At 33.4% G+C, this 21977-nt stretch overlaps 1 protein-coding gene across 1 annotated transcript; it reads left to right on the top strand.

Annotated features, from left to right (window-relative positions):
* Window positions 1-1475: 1475 nt before the first annotated feature.
* Window positions 1476-19526, top strand: LOC134697902 (elastase-1-like). The gene is made up of 8 exons (XM_063560189.1): window positions 1476-1646; window positions 5379-5436; window positions 6357-6657; window positions 7327-7417; window positions 14856-15027; window positions 16510-16545; window positions 17063-17214; window positions 18768-19526. The coding sequence occupies exons 1-8, from the start codon at window positions 1476-1478 to the stop codon at window positions 18996-18998; spliced, it is 1212 nt and encodes a 403-aa protein (XP_063416259.1). The 3' UTR covers window positions 18999-19526.
* Window positions 19527-21977: the final 2451 nt, after the last annotated feature.

Genomic DNA, 21977 nt, shown 5'->3' with positions numbered 1-21977 from the left:
AAAAGTGTGAACAAAAAAATATATACAACCACTGAATTACAGGCTCCCGGCTTTGGACAGGCACATACAGAATATGGCGGGATTAAACATGTTAGCGGGCACCCAACCCACCACCTAACCGTACATTGACTGTTGTATGGTAAACACTTTCAAATATGCTATGAAATTAGAAATCGGACGTGCATGTGTATCTGTATGCTTTGTCATAGTTGCATCTGTTGAGTTATTGTATTTTCCTACTAATTCACACTTTTGTATACATGAGGATTTTTTTAAATGTAAAAATTTCCTCCAAGTGTTTTTCGACAATACAACTGACATTATGGGTTGCTGTCTGCATGTTATGATGGTAAATTATTATTTTCAAACATGCATATTGGTTATAGTCATATCAAAGCATAATCTAATACATGCAAAATTCATTGACAAACGCAATATTTTGTCAACGAAGCGTACAGTATAAAAAGGTGTAATGACAACGAAGCGTACACAACATGAAAATAGAGACATTTTAAAACGTGTATTTTTTTGTTTCTAGATACAACATAAACAAACGATCTTTATAAGTTTGTTAATTTATACTATGAAGTTTTCAAAAGTGTATGTTTTAAAAACTATGAGGTACGAGAAACATTAAGTTTTGAATGTTAAAAATACCAAGCACGTTTTATCATTGATATCGTCGTGCGATTTTTGATGTTTGTATAAAAAATGTCACATTTTTGAAAAACCTTTTAGTAACTCATGAGTATTATTGCAAAGAATATATTGGCGCAAAATATACGAAGAATAGATATTGGATTGTCTTTAAAAGTATGAATTCCTTACTGTCTGAACTCAGTGCTATACGGTGTGCTCGACTCGAACGCGTCAACGTCCGGTTTCATCTGTATCGGGGTTATACAGGGTGACTTCGCGGCTATTTAATTTCGCGATTATCTGATTTACTTGATGAAGTTTATTAAGGAAAGATCAAAGATTGATATATTCGCGACGATTTATATTCGCGTTATTTTTTTACTCGCGAAAGTCGCGAAAATAAATCGCTCGCGAAAATAAGTTGGTTTACAGTAGTTATTACAAAAGGCAGATTGCTTCTCGACATTTCAAGACTTAAAAAATGTAAACAAACACGATTTTTTCACAAATTCGACTAGATAAACTGCGTTTATCAGAATGAGGGCATTGTATTTGAATCAATTAAATGGTTCTCATAGTTGTTTTGTATAAATATAATCTGAAACTTGGCAAATAAAGAACTATTTGCACAAAATTGATTTTTTGGAACGTGAAAGATCACGTACCGCATTTTTGAAGATCGTGAAAAGGATTGTGAAAGATCTGATGCTACGAAGACGTTCAAATTATTCTTCCATTATATGATAATTGATATTTGTTATTAATATTGAGAAAGGCTAGATAGGTCAACATCCTCAATAGGTTTAAGCATTTCAAAGTATAAATATTTTCAGAAAATGAAAAGAAAAAGAAATAACAACTACGGCAATAAGAAAAGACAATGGGTGACAAAACGCCGAAAAAAACAATCCAGTGAAGGTGAGCCAATGGAAGAGGTTGAAGATGCAGATAACATTTCAGAAGCAACAAACGAATATTGTGAAAATGATATGGAAATAAATGAGAAAGTAAAAGGTTTTGGAGTACATCCACAGCAATATTAATGCGGTATCCGTTTTAAGAAACCAAGCAGTTCTGGTACATTGGTAAAATTCTATTTCATGGACGTTTTCAAACGTTTATTACTGGATATAAAAAACATTGGCCAATCATGTCATACAAGCAAAGGATTTGATGGTCCCGACAACGCTCTCATCACTAATTGTAGAGATCTGTATGGCATGGTTCATCAGACCTTGACCTTTTTTTATGAAACATTTACAATCTTAAGCGCATTTGACACTTCCAGTAAAACCCTTGATATTATAGACGTTAAAAAAATATACTATCATAAGTAAAGCTAACAAGATATTACATCATTTGCGCTTCTGGTCACGCATTTTCTTTCACGATCGAAATAATACGTTGCCTGATCTTTCACGATCAAGTTTGAAGGAAATTCAACAAATTCAAGGTTTTCATAAACAAATTAAGGTTTTTAATGGAAAAAACATACTTTTTTTATTTAATTTTACTGTACTATCAGATACACCAAAGATTGAATTTCAAATATATCATGATATTCTAAAATATGACCATTATAGGTACAAAAAGCAAGTTCTTTATCTTCTTTCATAGTTATGTTGAGGATGTTAAACCATTTTGACAGACATATTTTTTTGTTATGATTTGTTCCGCGTTTTGAAAAATAAGCGATTTTTTCAAAGATTCTGAACTAGAATGTACATTAAATGTCTTTGACGATCCGTTACCAGAACTTTCACGATCGTCTCTCAATACTTGACCGCCGTTAGATATTCTTTCACGATCATTTCTCTCGATACACCGAATGACACCCGTGATATTACATAAATTATAATGATGTTCTAGATAAAAGTGATTTGAATTAACAAAGACGCACATGATTCAAAAGTTACCTTTTTAAATCTAGAATCAATGTTTTGACACCGTCCCCAATTTTAAAGTGTAATTTGTCAACCTCAGCGTCGAGAATACCTTTTCGTAACATGTCTACTAATTGTCTGTTTTAAACCAGTAATAACTAATTTAATCTGTGCATTACATAACCTATGCCGAACCCATAACGTGATATTTAGAACATAACATCAAAACAATTTAATCATCAGTAAGGAAATTAAACAACAAATTTGAAGAAAAAATTCGCGTTAGTGGCTTTTAAAGGCGAGAAGGGGAGCACAAAGTTTTTCTTTAACCTCCAAGAAAATGTATTTCTGAACTTGTGACCTTCGAATAGTTCAATCTTCTAAAGAACTATTGACTTTTCCAAAAATAGATGACGGTCGATTAATTCCATCTTAAGACCTCTTCAGAAAATGAGAGGTCTCAAAATAATTATACAGTACCATATTCTGTCAATCTTATCAAAAATAGTTATATTTGTTATTCCGCTATACTTTTACTTTCGACGATTAACCGGTGGAAAGAGGTATAAATTTATATTAGATTGCATGAGAATGAAATGTTTTTGTTATATTAGTTATCACAAAATCCAAGAAACTTTCTAATTTGCTATTTTGCTATTGTTTTAAACTTCTGATTTATTCTGTGTTCGTGTGTTAAATCTTTCTAATATTTAACTTGTTTATATTTAATCAAACTGGAGTACAAATTCACATATCATAATTATACTTTTTTTAAGGGATCCGGATTTAATAGAACTTTATCACAGTCGCATTGGAACTCACCAATTTGAACATGTTGAATATAATACTGTCAGAATATTTTGGGGTTTACTGTAGAATGTCCTCGTCTGAATATATGTGAAATATTTGTAACTGGACCTTAAACACACCACCCTTAACCAGTTAACTTATGCTTTCTTTCGTGAAATAATTACGAAAATATTGAAAACAATAAATGGAATAATCGTTTGGATACATTTCACAAGACAATACACTATAATCAATAATTATCAATGGTAAGTTTCTAATGACGTATTTTCTTCATGGAATTTTTTAATTTACATGTGACGTAGATAGCTTAGTGACGTATCGTACGATATGCTGGTTGACCAGTGAGACGATTCCATTCAAAATTTACGAAAAGTTCCTTGTATTAACAGAACGCCATATATGTTCTTTTTTTTTTTTAAATATAATTCAAATGCATTGGATTTCTATAGTTACTGTAATATTTGGAACTGAGGCCTGACATTCAAGGTAGGAATAAAAGACATTAAAAAGTGTAGTATTAAATAAAAGGTTTGTTTGACGAAGGACGTTCTGGACAGGGATTTATTCTGAAATCTTATTATTTTAAAAGGTATATAAATAAAACTATTTTACACCATATATATATTTATACATGTATCCTTTGACAGTTAGGCTTAAAGTAAAAAAAAGAATAGATGTATAACGTATCAAGTATTTACGAAAATCGATTGAAAATAAGTAATTTTATTTATCTAGAATATATTTGAAAATCAGGCATCATATATGTCGTGAATAATTATTCAGTTCACAATGAAAAGATTCAATACTGTTATGTAGCTTTATTGATCTATGATGTCACCACTTGCAGGCCCGTAGCCAGGAATTTCCAAAGGGGGGTTTGTTTGACTCACAAACTCGACTTTAACAGTCACAATTCGAACAGAACATCGACTTTAACAGTGCTTAATAGTTTTCAAGGGGGGTTCGTCCGAACCCCCCGACCCCCCCTGGCTACGGGTATGCCTTGCCCGACACCCGTCAATCTATTGCGTACGTTTTAGTACAGCCTTTAAGGTGGTGTGGGTGTCTTCCTCCATCTTGGATTGTAAAAAATAGAGTACCAAAGGTCCAGATTTTCTTTCAAGTCAGCAAAATTTGATGCAGGAATGCAGATATTTAATGTAAATTTTCATTTAAAAGAACCAATGCATAAGAATATAACTTATAAATATTACTATTTTTGCAAATGTTGATTAATTTTGGTTGTTTTAATTTGTTTCTGAATTGGCAATTTAAGAGGAGGTTACTCTAAAACATTGCATTTTCTGAAGGAATCTATAGGAATTTTTCTATTTTGTATTTTAGCCGGGGAAAACGTTCGGTGACTCTATCTTTTCTTTTGATATTATCAAAGCATTGTCTGAAAGCTATCTTTTCCTTAAGTATTTAACAATTCTATCATTTTGTTTAGTGTCTAATCCCAAAATGGAGCTTTATCCTGTATAATCCAAATAAAAATGTGTCATTTTGTCACGTCCTGTAGCTTGAGAAAATGCGCGGTGACCTACCATTTTTATTATATTTTTCAACATATATCAATATACTAAATTTTAACAAAGTATGAACAAATTCTATCATTTTTATTTTAGACTCCCTTACCACCTTAATCAAAAGTATTTTTAATATTACAGGTATTATGATTTGCATTGTAGCTTTGATTTATTCGTTGTTTTTAAACGATACTTACAGCCCTTTGCGCTATTTTCTTGGCGGTCATTTTGAAATTTTGGGGGAGACTGAAGTGTGCGAAGCAAACCACCAACCTTTTGTAAGAAAACTGACAATCCTAGTCGATTTTAGGTTGGAGTCCGGCGGCACTGCTCAACTGGATTATAACTCACAAACTACTGTTGACAGACTATAGATATACATGTAGTTGTTTGACTACTAAAACAACAAGGCTACCGAGAACCCCTATTGTAATTTTTTTTCAAATATAAAACTTTCACATGCTAGAAGGCAGTAAAAGATAAAAAAAATAAAAATGTATGTATTTCTTTTTTACAGGAAATGTTCAGACTTGTTATTGTGATGTCGTTTTGTTTGTTCATAGGAAAATTTACAGGTAAATATTTTAATTTATTAGTTTTGTCTTGCTGTTATGTTTTGTCAAGAAACCTATTACATTCCACATTCTCATTTTTTTTAATAACATTTGCATATTTTATTATTTATTCTTTTATGTACAAACATTATTAATTTCTGTGTCATTATGTCTCTTGTGGAGAGTTGTCTCATTAGCAATCATATCATATCTTCTTTTTTGTGTATATATTAAGCTAACACATGAACACACTTTTTTTTCAAACTGGTTCCAATCTAAGAAATACAGCGAAACACTAAACAGTAACAATATGTACAGCAAAGACTTACAGTTCAATGTAGAGAACGGTCAACCTGATTAAAACTAAGATCTATCGTAACTCGGGCGCTCTTCTCTTAAGGGCACAAATGAATTAGATATATATCATGATTAGATTTAGTGAACGAATCCTAAATTATACTACTTTTAACATCAAAAGTAGTATTGGAAATAGGAAATGATACTTAAGGAACCATCGTAAATCTGATATCGAGAGAGACACAAAAAAAACCTGAACACTGCCGAAAGAACAGACAAATAGACCAGCAGCACTGGAAATATTCTCACGTAAAGGCCGTTACGGCCATATATGAAAATGTCGTCGCACTATTCTCCGGAATTTAAAATCAAGGCACTCTGAATTGTGAAATCATACAGGCCTTGTGTGAGCATGATACATTGTGATACGTTATATCACCCTTTAAGCTATAACTTTATTTTTACTAAATAATTGAAACGAGGATGTCATTGGTGAGCCGTCATAGTGCTAAGTTCATTTAGTTTCGTTAGAGAGATATTATTACAATTATGAAGTAAGTTTCGACCCATTTCGGTAATATTTTTTTCCCCTCTAGCTAGCCCAACATATTTGAACTAATAATTGTCCTTTTTTTTAAAATCAGCTGGAAAGAAGTCTAAAATACTAGATAGTCTTATAGTTGAAGGAGGAAAAGAGAAGAGCAGGGTACCAGATAGTCTCATAGTTGAAGGAGGAGAGAAGAACAAGGTACCAGATAGTTTAATGGTGGGAAATGGAGGGAAGACCAGGGTACCAGAAAGCTTTATTGTTGGAGGTCGTGATGCTTCACTAAGTTCATGGCCGTGGCAGGTTGGACTTATATCGGCTTATGGTGTATTCTGTGGCGGTACACTAATATCTTATGACGTGGTCATTACAGCAGCACATTGTCTGGATGGATCAAGGTTAGCTTTTCTTAGAATTAAAAAATATGTAATCGAAAGTTTATGTTACGCATGCGGAACAGGATATGCTTCCGGACATGCGGAATAGATGTGCTTACCCAATCGTCACAACTCGGCCAATTCCGTACCTCATCTAAGATAGAAGGAGAGAAGCGGAGTCACCCGAGGATTGCCGATTGTGTGCTTACCATTCGGGATATTTTAAAGTTTATGAAAATGTCGCTTCCTGTCTTTCTTTCTCAAGACTCATTATTGTCAAACACTTTTTTAAATACTTTTTTATATTATGGATTTTAATCGGTTTTCCGATGGAAGATCTGTAACAGTTATTGATTTGGAAATTTACGGAGAGCAGGCATCCGGGCGGGAAGCGGACATGTGACTGCCATAATCAATGTCCGTGTATTTACCCATTAACCGTTTAACCAAAGCTGTTGCTACTGATGACAAAATGGAGGTCAAGTTCGATATTAAAGATATTCTCGTTCACCGTTCAGGAGTAATAAATCTTGAAAGATTGAAAGATGGTGCCACAATGTTCCGGTCGTGTCCGTGATACAGCAGTTCGACTACTCGGTCACTGAGGCCTCGTAATTTAACTTTTATTACACGAAAGGTCAAAAGGAAGATGACAGTTTAATATAATATTTATTTCTTTTTTTCTTTTAGGAGACGCGGGTTAAGTGTGGTAGTCGGAGAGTATAACAGGTATTTCTGGGAAGGTTATGAACAGTATATCCCAGTCAAAAGCTTCAATGTGGTAAGTTATACATTAGTAATTACATTAGATGTATGTTTCATTATAATACTTTATTTTAATTATGGCTATAACTGCACATCACGTGATATTCCGTAAGCAATTGTATCACTCAATAATACTTTTCATTCATGATAACACGTGGTACCACAATAAAGTGCACAGGTGAATAAAATACAAAAAATATAAAATTCGTGTTTTCAGATCATAGCTAAAAATGTAATTATAAATATTGAATGCTTCTTTTTGTAACTTTATAGGGGTGTAAAAGCGTTGACCGTGCGCACATTTTTAGTATGAAGCGCTTCCGCGCTTCATACAAAATGTACTTCGGTCAACGCTTTTACACCCCAATAAATTTACAAAATGAAGCTTTTAATTCTTAAATAAAGTACAAACCTTATTCGTTTGCAAAATGTATTTATCTGACATACAAATAACAGGGGTTTCCAAAAATGTTGAATAGTACATTAGTCGTCTCATCCGAGAAATCGATTTTAGACATGCAACGACGAAAATATAGTGTGGGTATGGTTGTCCTGCGAGAGAACGTTCTGTGCTGGTGATTCGGTCCTGACGGGTGTTGGTGATCAATAAAAAATTTAAACAAAGACGAAAATGATGATTTTTGACGTTTTCACTCATAAAAAATGGAAGAAAACAGTTGAGATTTTTCAATTTTGTTTCTTATGGGTTCATATGTTAAACATTTAAAAGTTGACCCTCTAAACTGTTTCAGTAAGCGTAACACAAAAATGCTCATTTTCAGAAAATCTTGAACTGAAAAAATGAAACAAAAATGCTCAATGAGTCCGCTTTCTATACCGCAATCCACACGTCAAAACTATTTTGAGCAAAACACATTGCAATTTATCAAAATTTAGCATTTTCTCAATTTATGCATGTCCTTATACTGTGCTGGTGGGTCCTGATACAGTGCTGGTGATTTTGGATCAGAAATTGGGCAGATAATTGTTGTCAATAGGATATATGACTCCTATTTTAGCTCTTGTGCATCCATTTGGCTGTTTAATATGTGTTTTCAAATGATCGTAACTTGTAATACATTTTTATATAAAAGGGCAACATCTTTCGTCCAATATCAGATAACAACATATAGTATCTAAAATAAGAATAGTTTTATTAAGAGATTAAATGCCTCTTACTTTGATGCTTCAACAATGACGAAAGCCCATGCCGCATAGACATGTTTGTTTTTAGCGCTCCGCATACCCCTCCCCACTTCTACCCAACCAACCCTCCTCATTCAACTTTTAAACTGTGCAGTGAATCTTGTGCTCGTAACAGTTATTGTCATAATTATGTTTACATAAGACTTATAAAGGAATTAAGAAGGTACCAAGAAATATTTTACAGTTCAATTTAATGATCATGAATTGAGGGAAATGGTACGAAAGCTTACATAGGACAACAAGAAATTGAGAGGTATTTTTTTGGTGAAAGACGTAAACGCTTCTTTGCATTATATAGTAAAGCTCTTCTATAAAAGCATGCAAAAAAATTTGATTGACTTGCTTGCTATATCTGCTTGGATGTTTTCAAACAATAGGTAGGCGGCGTTTCAATACATACTGGGATTTGATTGAACAAATACAAACTGACAGGAATGAAAGTTAATGTTTATTGTCCAAACAAATTTTAGTATATAGTAAACAGACTACTTACCTGTCGTTTACAAACATCCAAACAATCATAGCAAGCAATTTAATCAATGGTTTGCTTTACAATTATTTTCGAAGAGCTGTAAATTCTAAAAAAAAAACATTCTTGTTTTCGTAGATGGTTTAATCCTCAACAAAATCTCAATAACTTTGTTGGAACGAATAAAGGTTTTAAATCAAATTTTCGTGGACTCTTTAGCTTCCACCCTGGCGAGGCATGTTAGCTGCTGCCTTTCATAACTTTATCCGTATACATATATTAATAGATATACAAAAGGCTGCAATTGGTATTTTTGTATTTAAAATAATTCGTTGTAACGAGAATATGTGTGGTGAATAGAAACTGTGAGGGTCAAAATCTTAAATTGCTTATAAATGTTGCTAGACCCAGTTTCGTTATCTGATCTGAATTTTCTGAAATGTGCAAGGCAGATGGACATTGGTTTTTTTTACTCGGCAAGTTTTGTCCTAATGGCTTGAACTTTTGCAATATTAAAGCCTATTTCAATGAGTGTGTAGACAAAGGGAATATCTTTGGTTATCTTGCTTGCTGAACAGAAAAGTTATTGTTAGGTTATGTTAACTACCCTACTTTAAGAATAGACTAGTCCGACAACTTACACATCTTTCTGCCTGTAGGACCAGGCTCCTTCGAAAGGAGGGTAGTATACCTTACCAAACAATGACTTCACGGTTTAGCTAATAAGCAAGCTAACCCGGCAAAGATATTACCTTTGCTTACATACTCAATGGAATCGGCTGCAACTAAAAACTCGAATACATTTTAACAGACAGTGGTCATGTTTGTTGATGAATATTGTTTTTCCTAGATTCACTCTTGAAAAAACATTTGGTAACATTTGGTCAAGTAATTTCAGAAAAGATCATTTTGTAATTGCGGACGCCAAGACAATTAATGAACTTCACACGACCCCTCGAGACAGGTGAGCTTATATATGATCTTATAGCGATTCGGGTTGATAACCAGTTTAAATTCAGTGAATATAAAGTGCGAATCCAGCTAGTTCATTTTTACTGTTATATGCGGGCAGAGACATATATACACATATATGTATATATGTCTCTGATGCGGGTATGTCTATTGTAGAATAAAGGATCATGGGAAAACTGTATTTGTTTACGTTTTGAAAATATCAAGTTAAAGGATTTTAAGTTAAGTTTTAACATATTTTCATTGTGATATGTCTTTATAATATACAAACATAGCATTAAAGTTCAAATAAGTGTTATAAAAGCATCATAATATAGCATATCGATTATTGAAAGCGATCCATTTTAACTATAGATGCGATGAATTATCACTGTTAGTGCAGTCATTATTAATGTAGAATTTTCAAAGATGCGAGAAATTTTTATTGTAGAATTATGTGATAAATGCACTTGCAACAAATGAAAAAAACTTGGCTTAGTTGATAACTTTAGGATTTATGATACATGTATTTTCAAATTGAAATACAAACTTCTCATTCATACTTTATCAAATATATAGCTTTTCAAACTTGTAACAAAAGCGATTCTCAAAATGTCATATTGGATTCTTCAGATTACGTTTCTACTTGATTTTAACTTATATAGGGAATCACTGGAGCGTGACAGCAACGGGCCCTCTTAGGCAGTCAGTGGGCCCCTACTTATGAAAAATCTAGATCCGCGAATGGATACTACCACAGAGGTAAAACCATGCACATTTGGGTTATTGTACACAAAATGCATGCTACATTTTCTGTTTTGGCAGATTCCCGTATTCCGCTTATTGTTTTGTCAGATTCCCGTATCCCGCTTATACTATGCAGTTATATTTTTTTGTAATTATCCGTGTCCCGCTAGACTTCATTTCCCGTTTTTTACTACACAATCATTTGACTTTCACCTGTCACGCTTGCAAAAAATCGGCAATCCGGCGTGATGCTTATACCAAAATGCGACCCACTATTTTACTTTATTTTGACTCATATTAAGCCCATTATAAATATATTAAAAAAGTAGCGTGGATTTTTTTATCCCTTTTTATCCCGTCTCGTTTCGTTTTTGAGCCATATATAGATGTCGTATGTGACAATGAGACAACTCTCCATTCGAGTCACAATTTATAAAAATAGACCATTATACGTCAAAACACGGTCTTCAACATGGAGTCTTGGCTCACACCGAACAGCAAGTTATAAAGGGCTCCAGTGTAAAACCTTTTAAACGGGAAAACAAAGGTGCAATATATATCAAGATGTACGTAATTAGTGGTGAAATGGATAAAAAAAAAATGAAAATAAAGATCCCTATACGCTTTATAAGAAACTAAATGGAATACATTTGAAATAAATGTTATTTCTATTGAATTTATTAGAGTGTTTTAAAACCGAACTTTCCTCCGTAAGCTAAATTTTATCAAATCTTTCTCTTACTTTATCTATTATTTGAGAAAGTCGACTAAATTAAGGCTTTACAGCTAATTTCCTAATGCATGTAAAGCAAAACTTTGGTTGGCTTACTTGCTTTGTTTGTAAAATTGTTTATACAAACTTTGTAAATAAGATTGACATTTTAAAACAATATGAATAGGCATAGTTTAACCTGTGTTTTTAATATTTTAATTAAATTGGGTGTTATCATAATGATTATTCAATACAAAAAAGCAAGCAAATCAACTAAAGTCTTGCTCTATATGCTTAAAGAAATGAGCTGTAATAGATAAAAAAAAAATATACAGTGAAAATGCACCGCATATACAATACTAATGATTCGCTCCACAGTGAAAATGAAAGAATAGTATCATTATTCGACAGTAAACATGACTAGCATTACGAAATCATCATAGTGGAATTTAGTTAAATATGAAGAAACTGAATGACAAAACATATTCTACGTTACACAACACTAATAATTGTATTAAAATGAATATTTTTACTGCAACAACATCTTACATGCATGTAAGTTATAAAGCACCTGCACGATCTGTTCGTGAAATGTCCTAAATATTCACCTATTTTGGTATATATTTCACAGCTGGATGGCTTTAGGCGCGATAAAAACCCGCTCGCATCTCTTACTTTGTTTTATTAGTATTATGTATTTCTGAACATATACATTTTAACTAATTTTCTTCATTTTCTTCAAAAATTAAAAAAAGTTCGTCTGATTATTTATCATTCTACATTAGACATTTATGGCATATACAGTAAAAATGATATTTTAGGATCCGCACTTTACATACACTGATTAAGCCAGTTTTTCGTGTTATGACCTTTTAAAGTAAAATGTAGGTATCTGATCTAAGAATTTCTTTTTTAAACTTATATACTTGTTTTATACTCAATTGGTAGTATGAAGCTACGAGATATTTTAATTTTTGAAATTGTTCACTTCCTCCCCCGTAATTCTTTATTAAGATAAAAGTGTATTTTAGTTTGTTTTTTTTTCCATTTACTCATTTTCAATTATGATGAAGTCACATTTGATTTTTATTCTTAAAAATATTTATAATTATAGAAAAGTAGAACACATTGTTCACTTCCTCCTCCGTAATTCTTTATCAAAAATATTTGTTTATTTTGGAATTTTGAAATGAAAAAGCTAAGAAATCTTAGTTTTGTTAGTGTTCTCTCGGTTATCTCGTCTTCATTCTCTGACCTATTCTAGTCTTCCCTTTCATAAAATAGTGATTTTTTTTTTGTGTTCTATCGAACTTTCGAAAAAAAAATACCTGATAACCGTTTCGGCAAAAAAATTATGTTAAAAAATCTTACAGATGCAGCAAGTGATTCTTAATAGCTATAAGATACATTTTTCTTTTAAAATACAACTTTTATATCTTACGGGAAACTATTCCAAGCTTAAAACTTTCACTTTAACATCTCTCTAACTTATCCCCCAGCCCAACCACCCCTTAAAAAAAAAAACCGCAATATTATTGTCATTCTTATAGTCAGCACTCAATTGTTCACAAACAAATGTGTTTTAAGCTGCTAAAGTCATATGATTCAAACGCTCAGAAAGTCCTTTGTTCTATTTTTTTGCTCTCCATTTTTCATGCGAAACCTTTTACATTTTTATTTTATCGATTATTGTTGACGGTCGTACGATGACGTATATGGTTGTTAATACAATCATACTTCCTTTGGTTTCTTATGGAAATTTGTCCATTGACAACAAACATACCACATCATCTACTTTATATAAGTACACGTATTGTATAAAGTACAACGTATTTTGGTGATCTTGCAAAATGGTCGTATACCCGAAAATCGTAAACATATTTTCTCATCTTAAAAGGGGACAAGAAGGGTTATATTAACAGGCTAATAAATAAGATTACAGTTAATTTAAAAAAAAAAAAAAAAAATAGGGGTATTTTTTCTGTCATAATTACAGTAAACAGATTCACAACAATGTCAATTTCAAGAAAGCAGACAACAGTTAACTAGTCAATAACAGTACAGCATCAATGATCTTGAATATATGCCACTTTTAACTAAAATATATAAGCACAGAACCAGGACTTAGGAGCACAGTACCAGGACCGTTTTTCTTATCACCAGCACGGCGTCAGGACAATTCCGTTTAACGAACTTGCACGATTTTTGCAATATAATATTGTTGTAATATACTTTGCATGGTACTTATCACGCTCCAGAGACAAATTAAGCAGCAAAATAGTCGTTTAATTGCCGTTCTGATACAATGTAAACAAACCCACCAGCACAGAATCAGGACCCACCAGCACCTGACAGGACCAAATCACCAGCACAGTACGTTCTCTCGCAGGACAACCTAACTCGAACAATTCAAGTCCTTTCCGTGTCCGATTTTCTCCCACACGAGGGCTTGAACTCCTTATGATCATTGGCCGCGTCGCCTGCTCTCTGCGAGAGAGAGCCAATCGGCTGCGATCATTATAATGAGTCTGCGCAACTGTCTTGTAATTGTCTTACCAAACACGTGTGTTCAATTAACACAAATCCGATAATAATTAATTAACATCAATTAACATCAGTTTTCATCATTTAACATCAATAAACATCCAGAACTCCTCCTTCTTTAGCTGCCAACTTAAATCAAAAGTCCCATATTGCATAGCGGTGTGAATTTTCCGGTTGACGGTGTTTATCGAGGAAGACGTTCCGGCGTTAATGTAGCCTTCGTAGATCAGCGGAATATAACGACTGAATTATTCGGGTTAAGGACAACCATACCCACCGTGAAAGAAGTGGCGGTCATTATTAATAGGCAACTTGAAACATCCTAAATAACGAAAAGTATTTTTGGTTAAGATTGATTTGGTACAGACACGAAGTTTCCATGTTATTTACAAATGCAGTATAATTGTATGAAAATGATTGATTGATGGCTAACCATTTAATAAAAACAACGTAATTAAAGTTGTTTCAGATTTGCAGATCGTTTTTGAAGCACTCAACCAAGTGAAAAAATCGTTCGGTCATTGAGTGACAATTGGTTGAGCACGTACGGTGTGGTATTTTTGATTCTTTTCGATTTATTGGGTTGTAAAAATTATTTTTAACACTAGATCATATTTAAACGAGGAGATTTTTTTCAAAACCGATCAATGTAATTTTACTAAAGGAAAATGCGTATATGGGATTTTCAGAGGTTGATTATTACTTCGACCGTGAATAGGAACTTTAATTTAAAACGTCAGAGGGAATTTTGCTGTCTGTGCTTTTGCTTTGCTTACTGAACAGCATGGGTGTGAACCAATATATATATCTTCATCTCCTTTTCAGCATCCAAATTATGACAACAACTTTCTTAAAGGATATGATATAGCCATATTATTTCTGGAAAGAAACGCCACGCAATCTTATCGTGTCAAGCCAATTCCTGGCATAGCTCACAAAACACTGTATTACACAAAATGCAAATGTTTCATCACAGGATGGGGAATCAAATCAATGGGTAACTATATTTATAAGACTAAAAGATGCCCGCGAAATCGAGGTACAATTTGGCACATGAATAGAGTACTAAGGTGGACACAGTAAGGATTTGTATACGGTTAATTCATTTAATTTTTTTTCTTTAATTTAAAGAGATGACAATGAGGAACATAGCTTAGTCTTTTAGGCATGATTTTTTTTATTAGTTGTTAATGGCTTTGAACTAGCTCTCGGATAACTGCGAGTACTCTCAGATCTGTTCATTGTGTCTTTTTGTGTCGGGATGTATAAGTACCCGGCCACGTCCACTTTTATTTTTTGTCTATCTGATGAATTAAGCCTTTTTCAACTGATTTTTATAGTTCGTTCTTATGTTGTACTGTCATACCACTGTCCCAGATTAGGGGGAGGGTTGGGATCCCACTAACATGTTTAACCCCGCCACATTATTTATGTATGCGTCTGTCCCAAGTCAAGAGCCTGTAATTCAGTGGTTTTCGTTTGCTTATGTGTTACATATTTGTTTTTCGTTCATTTTTTTACATAAATAAGGCCGTTAGTTTTCTCGCTTGAATTGTTTTACATTGTCTTATCGGGGCCTTTTATAGCTGACTATATGCGGTATGGGCTTTGCTCATTGTTGAAGGCCGTACGGTGACCTATAATTGTTAATGTTTGTGTCATTTTGGTCTTTTGTGGATAGTTGTCTCATTGGCAATCATACCACATCTTCTTTTTTTATATGTAATGCGAAATACCAAATTCATCTCGGTTGAAAAATGCAAATACTGACTGAGACACGGATCGATATCGGTCTCCGAATTTAGATATTTTCCAATCATTGGCGATTTTTGTGAAAGAAAATATTTTATTAACGATTCTTTGATACAGCTATAACCAACCCTCCTAGAAACAGATAATAAAAAATGAGAGAATAACATTATTCTGACCATGCAGTCCTACTCCTAAATGTATATATATACATGTATAATATACAAAGTTAATGTTAGTAAATTTAATGTTAAAGAAGCAAATGTCAAAACTATTTGGTTTGATCACAGCTCGTGAATCTACCACCCTATAATGAGGAAAACATTAAAAGCAATAACTTATATATGCCATGTGATCGACATTGGAACGAAAAATGTGTCATAGAGACAAAATCCCGACCAAAGAGCAGAAAACAGTCCACATGGTCAAAGATTATCAATTATTCTACAACACTGCGGCGGGTTTCAACTGCATGGTCACTAAACAACAATTTATAAGGATTCCTGACATGGAAAAGGTGCAAAATTGTTGAGCGGTTGACTATGTTTCGTGTGATCTCACCCTCCTCCTTTACCTCTATAATCAATGTGACTGGAATTAACAAACACAGTGAAGAGATAAACCACGTATAAACCCATCCTTTGACAACAAACTACATGTACATGTATTTATAACAATTATGTGTGTTGGATATATGACAATGATTTTTCTATTATTTCTTAAATTTTAGGTCTTCCATCTGCAGCATCTAGGAACGTTGAGTCAAGTAAGTAAAGTTTGAAAACGGTGGTCATTGTCAAAATGATAATTAAGCTAGACGAATTTCGCGCGATATATTCAATTTGGTTGATTGCGGAAGCAATATAATTTTGTTTTGCATTTTGCGACAGGTTGTAATACAAGCATTCAAAATATATGTATTTCATATGTCGACGACTTGTCACTTGAAATTTTCGGGCACTGCAAATGTCTTCTTTAAGTCACTCGACGTGCCCTTAAAAACTTATCTATTCATATGTCTAATGGAGCCTCGGAAGCCGAGTGGCCTAAGTATTTCATCTACAGATTTGGCAAAATGATCCTAGTGGTATCTAGATTGAAAAACGTGTCCGGACGATTAAGAATTCTAAGTAAAACGTGGATGTAAAATGGAATTAATGCCTTATATCTTGAAAATTGTTATAGATAAAGAAAATTTCAAAGTAACTGATCTAATGTGTGCCCTGAAGTTTATTTATTTCTCTATCTTAACTGTTGATTCTTGATAATTCTTTTAATTGTAGAATCTGACGGTCATGGTCACTTAGCAGTAACGTTACAAGAAGCGGAGATTGAAGTTATTAGCAATTCAAAATGCAACTCTAGACGGTACTGGGATGGGTTAGTGAAACCAACAAATATTTGTGCCTTTCATAAAAAGACAGCAGCTTGTGAGGTAATTAATACTTCTAACAATCACAACATTTTATGGTTGATACGGTGTAACTATAGATATATAGTCATAGTGTTGCTGTAAACGTGCCGATTTGTTATAGACCAGGCTGTTAGTTTTTTTCTCTACAAAGATAAAGAAGCTTTCCGCCTGTTTCATATCACAGCGAGAACGTGACTCGTTATGTTTATGATAAAACTAGCAATTCAAAATGAAACTCAATGCGGTTCTGTGATATAGAATCATATTCAAAACAGTGTGGTCCTGGCCATTGATTGACGATCTAAATTATCCCATTGACTGGGACAGATTAGGTAAACGTTTGTTTGTAACGACCATTGCTCACTTCTTACTTATTATAGAATTTGAACTGTGGGGTCATCGAAGGTTCTTTACGCCTCTAATAATAAATGAATTCGAAAAATTATTCAGGAATATTAACCTTTATGTTTTGATTTATATTATTGATATAAATCAACACATTGTATTATTCTGGGTTCGTTTTTCGAATTGCTTTATTTAGGTGTTGAGAACCTTTGGTGACCCCACAGATTCAGTGTCTTTAACAAGTACATAGTGAGCAGTGGTTGTTACCGACAAACGTTCACCTAATCTGTCCCAGTCAATGGGATAATTTAGGTCGTCAATCAATGGCCAGGACCACACTGTTTTGAATATGATTCTATTAGTCAAACGAACTCGTGTTTGTTTGTGCCTTTCACAAAAAAAAACTTTCTGCAGCTTGTGAGGTAATTTAAATTCCAACAATCACCACATTTCATCATTTGAATCCTTAAATTACGTAATTGTGAAACAATATTTTAGATAAACATTGTTGCTGTAAACGTGTCTATAATTTGTAAGACATCGTTGTTATTTATTTTATAATTCGGCAAAGATAAAGAAAGTTAATGCTTCCACTTGTTTCGTGTCACAACTCGTTATGCTTGAAATCATGTAAAGATATCCTGGTGTTATATTCCTAATCTTAAAAATATTTTTCACTTCATTCTTAAATCCTATGATGGTGTTGGTATAAAACGTTATTATGAATAAGAAAAGATTAGCATTGAAACACATGAAAACACCCTAGCTAAGATAAGTGGAACGCAATGATTTCAATGTTTTTGCCAAATTTTCAAATTATCATACATATAAACAAACATAAACTTCGAAACAAATACCGTTTAGTATAAAAAGATCAAATATGTAGCTTGTACTCTAAGACCTCATAAACTCATTCAGATGTCAATCAGTTACCGGCAAAGGAATTACTGGGCATATCACCTTTAGAACATTTGGCGAAAAGTAGAGTAACACTCCCATCTCAGTTCAATTGCATTTTTAAACGCAGTGTAGTAATATCTACGATTTTTTTTTATTAAACTAATGGACTGCGGGAATTTCAGATAAATGTACCAGATATATATTAATAAAACAGTAGACTTGATGATAATAGAAACCGTAATTATAATTATGATAAAGATGTTAGTTATACTACTAATAATGGACCTCTAACGTTGGTTTTCAAAAGTAAAATGAGTTTCTTTATTTAGGGAGACAGCGGAGGGCCTCTAGTTTGTAAAGTACAGAACCAATACATTCTAGTTGGAGTAACGTCGTGGGGATCGTCTTCATGTATGAGCTATCCTACAGTGTTTGCAGATATTGCTAAATTTTGGGAGTGGACTCAAGACCGAATATTACAATACCGCATGCTATTGCGTGAAATTAAAACGGACGATACAAAACTCGAAATGGAGATGAATATTTTCCAGGAAAAATAATCGTGATCTTACATCTTATATATGCAATATCATCAGGACCACCTTAATGTTGGCAGCAAGCGGCCGCCAGAATTGGTTCAATATAATTTAACAATATTATAGTACAGCAAACTGTCAACACAGGATAAAAGTCCATTGCTATTCTTATAAAACATTTTCACCGATACAATCATGGCAACATTTGTGAAATCCTAGCATAATCAAACTCTTTCGAAGCTTTCTGGAATCGTATATTGATTTCTCATTAAGTCATGAAAGAAGTATCATCCTTTGTTCTAAAATTGATTTTATTTGGTAATCGGCTAACGAAAATATATTTCTCAACAGTTTCTTAAAAGTTAGAATCAACGATTTAGAGACCACCTGTATTACGCAAAAACCTGTGTTAAAAGACCATGAATTTTAGATCCCCCTGTAGAACATTTCATATATATTGAACCTGTTAAGAGACCACTTTTTTTGCTCTCCCTTAAGTGGTCTCTTAAAACAGGGTTGACTATATATTATAAAAGGGTCCAACGAAAAGTATATATAGCTTTATTTTTTCTTGTGTGACGAATGCTGTTAGAAGCAGGATTGTAATAACAAAGAATTAAAACATTTTGCCGATATTTGCCTTTGTCTATTATATAGTATATTATCAGAATATCAGTATAGATCAAATATTCTGTCTGTGCAGTTTAAGTACTACTAAGATATATTTACTGTTACAGTAATTCAATGTTTAAAGGATGACACGTGATCAACAGCACTCCGAACTTAGCGCTTTTCTGGATTTACCTTCATCGTGATGCTCGATCAGAGTAACATATTTAAAAAAAACCCAAGCAAATAACGAAATATTTGAAGAGTGATGTGATCAAAAGGACCTAACTTTAAAGATCTATAAAGATTCTATAAATTTGTAAACATTTGTATTTTTTGTGTTTGTAACGCAACTTTTCAGCACCGCTTTTGAGCTATTTCGAGGAGGCCAGTTTTTCTTGATGGAGAAGGCCGGAGTGCCCGGAGAAAACCACCGACCTCCGATAGGAAAACTGACAATCCTAGTCAATTAAGATTCGAGTCGAATGCACTCGCATATGATCGGGGTTCGAACTCACAACTGCCTTGTTGACTGACTAGTGATTACAGTAGTAACTATTTCGAACACATGGCCACCAAGGCCACTTGACTAAGTTAAGAAAAGTATGTTATAAATCTCGTCCGTACCGAAGCACTGACTACTGAGGTGGTGATGCACCCGAGGACCGTAAGTCTGACTACTGAGGTGGTGATGCACCCGAGGACTGTAAGTCTGACTACTGAGGTGGTGATGCACCCGAGGACCGTAAGTCTGACTACTGAGGTGGTGATGCACCCGAGGACCGTAAGTCTTGACTACTGAGGTGGTGATGCACCCGAGGATCGTAAGTCTGACTACTGAGGTGGTGATGCACTCGAGGACCGTAAGTTCCCCAGTAGCGTATAGTTGTCGACCCATTGCTAATTTTGACCGATAAATTAACGTACACAAAAATGTAATTAATGGTATATGAAAACTTATTGTCTGTATCTTAAAGTAACTGAAAAAAAAACAGTTATTTATGAACCAAAAGTTTTATGTGAGAAAAAAAAATAATTATAATAGATTTTCCTTGACACCTCCCCCTTTTCTAACTTTATTTGAGGGAAAACACTTGGTTAACCAGTATAGGCATTGTGTTAAAAAAATGTTTTGGGTGCATATGTATCATGCAAAATCATGAGTGTTATGACCTCAAACACGATTTGTTAATTTAATCTTAATCGACTGATGTCCAGTGGCAAATATTTAATGCACATTCAGATGAAAACAAATTGAAAATATATAAAGTCGGTAGGTCTTGTAATAAAATGCGCCGATGTTGACAAGCTGCAAATGAAATGACACTAGAAAATGAGGATTAATTGGATAGGAGAAGAAATTTGTCCTTGCAAGAGGTCAACACCGACCCCTCAAAGAGTTTTACAAGGGTTGTTAAAAGGTAGAGAGCGTTTCTCTGTCTTCACATAAGGCACCGAATATATTGTCCCCATTCTGATAAAACATGGCTGCGAATTAACAGGTTCGGCACAATCAAACGGGCGCCTCACTTTGGCAATGGATTTCCTTTGGTCAGCACGAGACCGACAGTGTCGATTCCTTTGGTCACCATTAATTGGTGTTCCTGTACAATGAATGATGTTATTGTATTGAATTTGGAAATAGGTGTCGGGGAAATATTGATGTGAATATTATTCTATTAAAGGTATCTAAATGACTCTGGAAATGTGAATTATTTTCTACATATACATCTTCATGCATATACACTGCATTCTATAGTAGTTATTATAGATCCTGATTTTTCTACTACTTTCTTGACTACTATCATAGTATGGACATGGTGATTTACATAGAGTTTGACAGTTGCTTTTGTCAGATTTACTAACTATTTAAATAGAGTCATTGTTTATTTCAGATATTTCTGACTTGTTTTTGTCAGAAATGTGACTTGTATAGATGTGTAAAGTTTCATTAAAAAAAAAAGGATTTAATGTAAATAGTGTATTGTGCAAGTGTGTCCAATATTGAGTGGCCATGGCAAAAGTCATAATGACTATAATCATACATGAACGGTCTGTGAAATTTTAAGACAATGTCCTATACTAGTATTTATGTAAAAAAAATCATCTGTTCGCAGTAGTTCCATTTTTCTGATAACATAAGTTTTTTTTTTCATTTATCAAGACAAATCTTTTTTTATCTGAGGATTATTTTGTGCCATGATTCAATGATAATATTCAAAATTGTCATTTAATTATAGTTCCAGTGACAAAGAAACCTATATATACTTTATAGTTCACTTATTTTAAATTTTCTGTTTTAGTGCTCTTGCTTTTATTGGCTTCGAACTTTTTGATTATAGCACCACTGACGACTCTTATGTCCAATTTAAAGCTTGGCCCTTCTTATGAATT

Source organism: Mytilus trossulus, chromosome 14 (assembly GCF_036588685.1).
Source record: "Mytilus trossulus isolate FHL-02 chromosome 14, PNRI_Mtr1.1.1.hap1, whole genome shotgun sequence".
Taxonomy (NCBI): domain Eukaryota; kingdom Metazoa; phylum Mollusca; class Bivalvia; order Mytilida; family Mytilidae; genus Mytilus; species Mytilus trossulus.
This window is presented reverse-complemented; position numbering and strand designations above follow the sequence as displayed.

What these genes read in the sequence shown, in the direction of transcription:
- LOC134697902 (XM_063560189.1), top strand. Translation starts at nt 1,476, where the DNA reads ATGAAAAGAAAAAGAAATAACAACTACGGCAATAAGAAAAGACAATGG. An exon ending in CAGTCAAAAGCTTCAATGTG is followed by an intron (nt 7,418 to 14,855) that starts GTAAGTTATACA and finishes TCTCCTTTTCAG; the next exon opens with CATCCAAATTATGACAACAA. An exon ending in ATGGGGAATCAAATCAATGG is followed by an intron (nt 15,028 to 16,509) that starts GTAACTATATTT and finishes CTTAAATTTTAG; the next exon opens with GTCTTCCATCTGCAGCATCT.